General features: G+C 26.5%; 1 protein-coding gene across 1 annotated transcript in view; it reads left to right on the top strand.

The window, feature by feature from the left end:
• LOC117173376 (trypsin-6-like) overlaps nucleotides 1-8,445 on the top strand; it is a 26,910-nt gene that overhangs the window by 15,065 nt on the left and 3,400 nt on the right. The window contains exon 2 of the mRNA XM_033361896.1: nucleotides 6,479-6,905. Coding sequence (XP_033217787.1) covers nucleotides 6,479-6,905 — 427 coding nt within the window. The remainder of the gene's footprint in view (nucleotides 1-6,478; nucleotides 6,906-8,445) is intronic.

An 8,445-nucleotide genomic window follows, 5' to 3' on the forward strand; every position in this document is an offset into this window, starting at 1 on the left:
ACTTAGGACCTAAAATGAGTTTACGAGAAAAATAAAAAAATAAAGTGAAAAAGTGATAAATAAAGTGAAAAAAATCTTCGTTATTGAGAATCAATAAAAACAGAAAAATAGATTTTTTGATCCTGAGGCTCGTTTGTACGTTCCACGTACATGTTTAGTTATCTAGGGCTTTATTAGTGTTTGATAAGTTACTTTTTTAGTAATTAGTGACAGTTACGTTACTTAGACAGAAAAAGTTAACCAATTACATTTAAGTTAGTTAGCGAAAATAAGTAACTAGTTATAGCTATGTTATTTGTAACCGTTACTAGTTACAGTTACTACATAAAGTAACTTCAAGTTAACTCAAAAGTTACTTTTTTCCCTTTCCTAATCTTGTAATTTAAAAATCAAAATAACTAAGAAGACAATTTATAAAATAGTTAATGTGACGTTAAACGAAGAATCAAGTCTTAGCACATGAAATGAATTTACGAAAAAAATAAAAAAGGAAAGTGAAAAAGTGTAAAATAAAGTGAAAAATAAAGTAAAAAAATTCATCGTTATTCAAAATCAATAAAAACAGATTTTCTGGTCCTAAGGCTCGATTGTAAGTTCCGCGAAAATCTCTAGTTATCCAGGGCTTTATTATTGTTTTATGAGTTATTTTTTTAGTAACTAGAGACAGTTACGTTACTCAGAAACAAAAAGGTACCGAGTTACAATTAGGTTAGTTAGCGAAAAAGGTAGCTAGTTACAGTTATGTTACTTGGGACTGTAACTAGTTACAGTTACTGGATAGAGTAACTTCAGGTTACCTAAAAAGTTGCTTTTTGCACTTTCCTAATTTTGTAATTGAAAATCAAATTAAGTAAGAGGACAATTCATAAAATAGTGTATGTGACGTGAAACGAAAAATCAAGACTTAGGAACTAAAATGAGTTTACGAGAAAAATAAAAAAGTGAAGTGAAAAAGCGAAAAATACACCAAACTCTCGCTTTTAGTCAAGTTTTTGGGGTTGCCTTCAAATGGCCTTGGACTGATTTCGAGGGGACAGAAACGTAAACAGTGAGGGCCGCCTGACTCCTTTCTAATTGAAATATATATCTATATATATAATGTCGCAGACGCTCTCGCCCTACTCCCCTGAGAAACTGCATGAGCCAGCTGTTGTAGAAAGGCTAAAACGGAGTGACTGAAACCGAGAGTTTGGTGTAAAGTGAAAAATAAAGTAAAAGAAAATCATCGTTATTCAGAATCAATAAGAATAGAAAAATCGATTTTTGGTCCTAAGGCTGGCTTCTTCGTTCCACGCCGCATATTGCGTACTTAGGAGTGAAACAATGTTTTTAAGAAAGTATTTCAACGTTCAACCTAGCAGTTAAATTTTTTAAGAAAAGAGTTGAAGTTCCAACAAAAAGGTTAATTTTGTACCAAAGATGAATTTTCAACTAAAATGATGAATCTTTAACTAAACAACTAAATTTTTGAAAAAGTAATTCAATTTTTAACCAATTAGTTAAATATTCAATCAGAAAAGACGGATTTTCAAGAAAATAGCTGAACCCATCAAATATTTTTTGTTGCCAAACGAGATGAATTGTTAAGCCAAAAATAACACTATTTGCCAAAATAGTTGAATTTTAATACTCAAAACATGAAGTTTAAAACAAAATCTTTGTTATTTTTTCAAATAACTAGTTGAACTTTTTACCAACACAGTTGAAGTTTTAACAACACAAATTGTCAACCAAAATAGATTAATTTTAAGTATAAAATACAATAGTTAATTTTTATTCGAAATAAAACTCAGCCGAATTTTGAACTAAGAAAAGAGAGAAATTTCTTATAAATTTTTAAATTTTCAAACCAAAACAAGAAATTTTCTACAAAATAGTTGAATTTATAATTTGAAACAATTAATTTTTAATGAGAAAGTTAGCTTTCAATTAAATAGTTAGACTTTCTACCAAAATAGTTACATTTTAAACAAAATACATCAATTTTCAAACAAATGAATGATTTTTCCAACCGAAAATTTGTATTTTAAGTAAAAAATTTAATTGTCAACCGAATAGGTAAATTTTTTACCAAAAAATTTGATTCTTTACAACAACAAAAAAGCGAATTTAAAAAAAAAGTTAAATGCTCCGCCAAAGAGCTGAATTTGCAAATAAAACATAAATTCTTTAAGAAAAATCCGAGTTTTGAAACAGGCAAGAAAAAAAATCTCCGAACAATGGTTGAATTTTTAAACCCAAATACAAATTTTGTACAGTTTCATTTTCTAACCTAAGATATTACATCTAATAAAAGGTTACCTTTTAACCAAATAGTTAAACTTTCTACGAAAATACATCAAGTTTGAACAAATTCATAAAATTTGCAGCCAAAATAGACAGGAAAACACAAATAACACAAAGTAACTTTAAAGTAACTAAAATTGAACTTTCAAGTTACTGCAAAATACGTAACTAAGTTACTTTGAAAGTAACTTTTTTAAATAGGAAAGTTACCCTAAAAGTTAAAAAAGTAACTTTTTATAACAACTCAGTTACTTAGAAAAAGTTACTTTTCAATATTAGTCTGTATATATTAATTTAAAAAATGGAACAAGTTTAATAATAAAAGATGATTGTGCAACATTTTTTACCTTCTTAAAGGTATAAGAAACTAGCGAAACTTGTATGCACGTGATGTCACCTCTGCCAATACAAAGTGAAAAAAACTAGAACTATTTACACATTTAATCTATTTTATATTACTTTATGCCTGTTTAATCAATTTTTTAAAGAAGATGTTATACTTCGATATTTTCCAACCTTCTTAACATTCTCTTTTTTAAGTTCATGTTCACACTAAATGGGAAAAGCTAAAAAATTCCGAAAAATAAAATTTAAGAGTAACAAAATTTCCGATAGGAAATTGCCGAATTTTAAAATATCTGAAATGAGCAATTCCCGTATATCTACAATTAAAATCTTTTATAAATTTTATTTATTTATTAAAAATACAAATAAATTGTATGTTCAAAGATTGAATTTTGCGGTTTGATTATTCGGGAATGTTCAAAATCGGAATTTCGAAATTTGCGACTTTTGTTATTTGGGAATCTTCCAACTCAAAAATTTCATTAATCAGGAATTTCATAATTCTATAATGTTATTATTTGCGAATTTTGTTATTCGGAAATTTTATTATTTAAAAATGTTCTAATTCGAGAATTCTACTATTCTGAAATATTATAATCTAGAAAATTTTATTATTCGGGAATTTTTAAATTTGGGAATTTTATTATTCAGGAATTTTGGTATTTCGGAACATTATGATTAAGGAATTTTATTCTTCCTTTATTTAATAATTCGAAAATTTCATTATATAAAAATTATCCTGCACGGACATTTTATTATTTTTGACATTTTATAATTCGGAAATTTTATTATTTAAAAATTTTACTATTCGCAAAATTTTCAAATTCGGGAATGATATTATTCGGAAATTTTATTATCCAGGAATTTTATGATTCGTGAATTTTATAATTCGGAAATTTTATTATTTAGAAATCTTCCTATTGGGAACTTTATTATGTTGTCAATTTTTCATTCAGGAATTTGATTATTAGTAAATTTACCATTTCGGGAATTTTTTATTCGGAAATCTTATAAATCGGAAAATATATTATTCAAAAGCTTTATTATATTTGAATTTTCCAACTCGACAATTTTAGTAATCAGGCATTTTTCTGTTTAGGTATTTGATCATTTGGGAGTTTTATGATTCGGGAATTTTATTATTGTGAAATTTTATTACTCCAGAATTTTATTACTTAGAAATTTTATCATTTAGGAATTTTATTATAAGGAAATTCTATTATTCAGGAATTTTATGATCATCTTTTTGTCTGAAGTTAATTTTAGAAGAAAATTTAAAAAGATTCTAAATCATTGCAAAAGATTTCTAAAAATGTCGGAAAAATTCTGGAAGATTTCAAAGCAATTTTTTTATTTTTGAAAGATTTTAAAGGATGTGTACAAGCTACTTCTACAAAATTAAAAAAATTTTTCTTCAAGACTCTCAGGAAAATTTTAAATAATTTTTGATTTGGTAGCATGAATTTAATTTAAAAATTGAAGATAATTTTTTTAAAAATAATTTTAGAAAATTCATTAAACAACTTTCAAATCGTCCTGAGTAACTTTAAGTAGTTTTTATTTTTTTAATGATTGTAGAAGAAAATTTAAAAAGATTCTGAAACATTTCAAGATATTTCTAAAAATATCAACAAAAATCTGGACGATTTTAATTCAGTTTTTTTTTGGTTTAAAACATTCTTCACAAATTTTAGAAAAAATTGAAATCGTTTTAGAAGATATATACATATATACAAGCTTAAAAAAATTTAATTATTTGAATTTTAAAACGATTGTAACAAAATTAAAGAAAATTTGCTCTATAAGGATTTTGAATAAAAACTATAGTAGCTTTTTAAGAATTTTCAAAGATTTTCAAAGAATAAACTAATTTCCTAAGATAAGATTCCTGGGATAACTTCGAATGATTAAAATTTTTTTTTTTTTTGAATTAAAAAGATTCTGAAGCATCTGAAAATATTTATAAAAATGTCCAGAAAAATCTGGAAATTTTACGTCAATTTTTTTAACATTCAAACATTTTTCACAAATTTGAGGAAAGATTAAAATCATTATAAAATATATGTACAAATTAAAATAATTTGATAATTAAAAATTATTTTAATAAAATTGAAGAATGTAACTTTTTGAAGGATTTGAATGCAAAATTTTGAAAATATAAAAAATTTTTGAAAGTTTTGAAGAGAACAATTTTTTCGTTAAGACTCCTAGGATCATTTTCAATGATTTTTTATTTGACCTGTTTAATTTTTATAGAATATTAAAAAAGATTTTTCTCATTGTTAAAAAGAAATCTTACACATTTAAGCTAATTCTTTGATTTTTTAAATATTTTTCAAACATTTCAGGAAAAATTCAAATCATTTTAGAAAATATATAGAGGTTTTAAAGACAAAAAAAATTTAATGATTTATAATCTTAAAAGAATTCAAAAAATTCAAGAAAGTAAGTTTTTCAAGGTTTTGAACGAAAAATGTATACGTTTAAAAAAATTTTTGAAATATTTGAAGAGAATAGATTTTTGTTTAAGACTCCTAAGAAAATTAAAAATGATTATTGCTTCCTCACAGAGAAAGCTTTTTTATTTGGTAACATAAATGTTAGGAAAATATTTTTTTTTAAATTGTACATTGTTGAAAAGAAACCTTGAATATTTGAAAAATTTGACTTTCTGTAGGATTTGAAGAAAAATTTATAACTTTTTAAAAAAATTTTTTAAGATTAAAAAAAAAAAAATTTTTTAAGATTTCCAGGAAAGTGAAAAATGATTTTTTATTTGGTAACATTAATTTTAGGAGAATATTTAAAAAGATTTCTAAAGATTTTTCACTTTCAAAAAAGAATCTGAAAAGTTTAACAGAATATTTAAAAAAATGACTAATAATTTTAAATTTGAAAAATTTTCAAAAAATTGGAAAGCAAAATGTAGAGTTTTTAAAATCTCCAAACAAAAAGTGCAGAAAGCTTTTTAATGATTTTGAAATGTTTCAAGATAATAATACAACTATTTTCTGAAGATTTCTTAGAAAATTTAAAGTGATTTTTTATTCTTAAAAATTAATCTTCACAGAATATATTGAAATTTTTTTTTAAAATTCGAAAGATGTTCAAAAGATTAAAAAAAAAAAATCTGAAAGATTTTAGAGAATTAAAGGAATAATCCAAGGAAGTTTGAAAGATATTCAAGAATTTCAGAAGATTCCAAGTGTCCCGGAAAACTCCGCAGAACAGCAGGTTTAGCGAAAATCCGAATAAACTTAATATTTTCAGTCCGCTATTTAAATTTCATAATCCGGACTTCAGATTTACTTTTATTGACCCCAAATATCCCAGAACTGCAAGTTCAGGGCAAATACGAATAATTTTCGAATTTTCAGTCCACCATTTTGAATTTAATAATTCTGACTTCAGATTAGTTTTCAGCGACCCCAAAAACCTTCAAGTAACTATTTCTCATCCTACCCAACTTTGTACTTTAACCTCCCTTCATAATGATAATTGCCCACTTATAACAGATTTTCTGGCGTCCTTCAAAATCGTTTTGCATTTTTATATTTTCTTCTGTTTTTATTTAATCCTTTCTTTCCTTCTCTAGTAATTTTACATTTCTCTTCTTGTGTCTGTAATTATTTTCAAATAAGGTATGTGATGTTTCACTGTCTTTCATGCAATTATTTCTCTTTTTGGGCAGCTGCTTGAATTTCATCTCCACACATCACCACACATTCTTCCTAAACCCACAGTACCACACACTTTTTATAAACCCCGCAATACCACACATTCTTCTTAAAACTGCAGTACCACACACTTCAATGAAAATAAATTTAAAATCCCATTATTCTTGCAGAGGAATCATCGGAACTTCACATCCGAAAGAAGCGACTCATTGCGAAATTCCTGTCTCTACATAGGGGGGTATCGATTCAACATGCTCGCCACCTAGTCAATATTCTCAGAAGTGAAGTTAGTCACTGTGTAGGTAATATATTACTACCGAGCATTATCATCGCTCCTGCTTCCTGTTTTGTACAAGCTGCAACTTACGTCGTTTTGTCTGGATCATCACAAAGAAATCGTGGGATGCGCCATAAGGCTGCAATCATAATTCGCCATCAAGACTTTAAGCCATTGTCATATAATTTTGATCTTGCCTTGATTAAAATTGTTCCACCCATCGGATGGAATAATCACCCAATTGAATTGGCTCAAAAACCACTTTTCCCTCACAGTCCTGGATATATTACTGGGTGGGGCTGTGCGGCAACAGGACCGAAGTAAGTTTTTATAAACTATTTTAAAAAAGGCATATTGTTAAACTTCTTCGGTAACAAAATTATTTTGGTTGGCAGTTTTTGTTTGTTTTAAAAAGATATTAATATTATTAAAACGTGGTTGGTTTAACAAAACAACTTATTTGGCGCAAGCAACAATTTTATTATGTACCATTTTGTTACTTATACCGAAAAATTGGTGTTTTGAAATTTGATTCCAAAGAAAAATGAATTTCATTTTTCAAAAAATAGGTTAAAAAAATATAAGAAGACTGTATTTGAAAAAAATCAACATTAATTATTTTTAAAGACGAAGTGAAGAATTCTCTATGCAGAACAGTTGCATTATTAATTATGTTATATGAAATTGCTATAAAAAAGTAAGCTTTATAGAAAAAAAAGAAATCTGTACCAAAAAGTTTAGTTTCCAAATAAAAAAAATTAATTTTTAAACAAAAGCATTAATTTACTACCAAAATTTACGAATTTTCAATAAAATTTCAGGGTTCTCAACCAAATAGTTAAAGTTTCAAATAAAAAAGAACTATTAAACCAAAAGATTAGGTCAATACAAAAAATAATAAAAAAAAAGGAATTAGAAAAAAATACATTTTTAAGAAAATAGTTTAATTTAAAATTAAATACATTTTAAAATACAAAAATTTTTTTCAACAAAAAAAAGCGATTTTCAACAAAGCTGTTCAATTTCCAGGCAAAGAGATGAATTTTTAATAAAAATTTTAATTCTATAACCAAAAGATGCCTGATTACCTGAGTAGTTCAAATTTAAGACCTACACGGTAAAAAAATTGAGCTGTGACAGGGATATTATTCCTTATTATAGCCAAACATTTAGCTGAAAACGAACGAAGGAATTTAGAAAGATCCCTGGATCAGCGAAAATGAATATCCTTGAACATTTTCCATGTACCAGGGATATCGTATAGTCAAACCCCTAATAAGCATAGCTACAATAGGGATATTAAGAATAGGTGTCTGAAGCAATTATGGGAAGAGTGCCGGTGCATTATGGGAGCAGCGAAATAAAATGGCGACGGTCTAATCGGGGGCAGTGACAGTTGAGATTTACTTTGGACAATTAAATGCTTTTTACCACTTAAAGTGTGCGCGATTGTTAATATTAAATGGAGTTTATGATGCAGTAATAATAATTTACATTTGTTTTGATTGTAGGCGATAACTGTATTGAAATATCAAGAAACGCGATAAAAACAACAAACTTGACCTCCAAATGCATTACACGGATTTCAGGGAAATTCATTTTCGCGATACCAGACGAAAAATTGGCTACTGTAAGTTAATATATTTCTCTAACAACTACATTTTTTTCTAATCTGAAGATAATACAATTATACATAATCTGTCGAAAATAATAAACTTTCAAACTTAGCAATTTTGTCCAAATTCCTCATTTACGAGAACAATTGTGGGTCCGGATGCAATAAGGGCACATAAAATTTTTTCGTGCGAGAACGAAGTCCCCTGGAGGCTTTAGAAAAAATTTTCGAATTTTAATTTTCAA

This window comes from Belonocnema kinseyi, chromosome 5 (assembly GCF_010883055.1).
Source record: "Belonocnema kinseyi isolate 2016_QV_RU_SX_M_011 chromosome 5, B_treatae_v1, whole genome shotgun sequence".
Lineage (NCBI taxonomy): Eukaryota > Metazoa > Arthropoda > Insecta > Hymenoptera > Cynipidae > Belonocnema > Belonocnema kinseyi.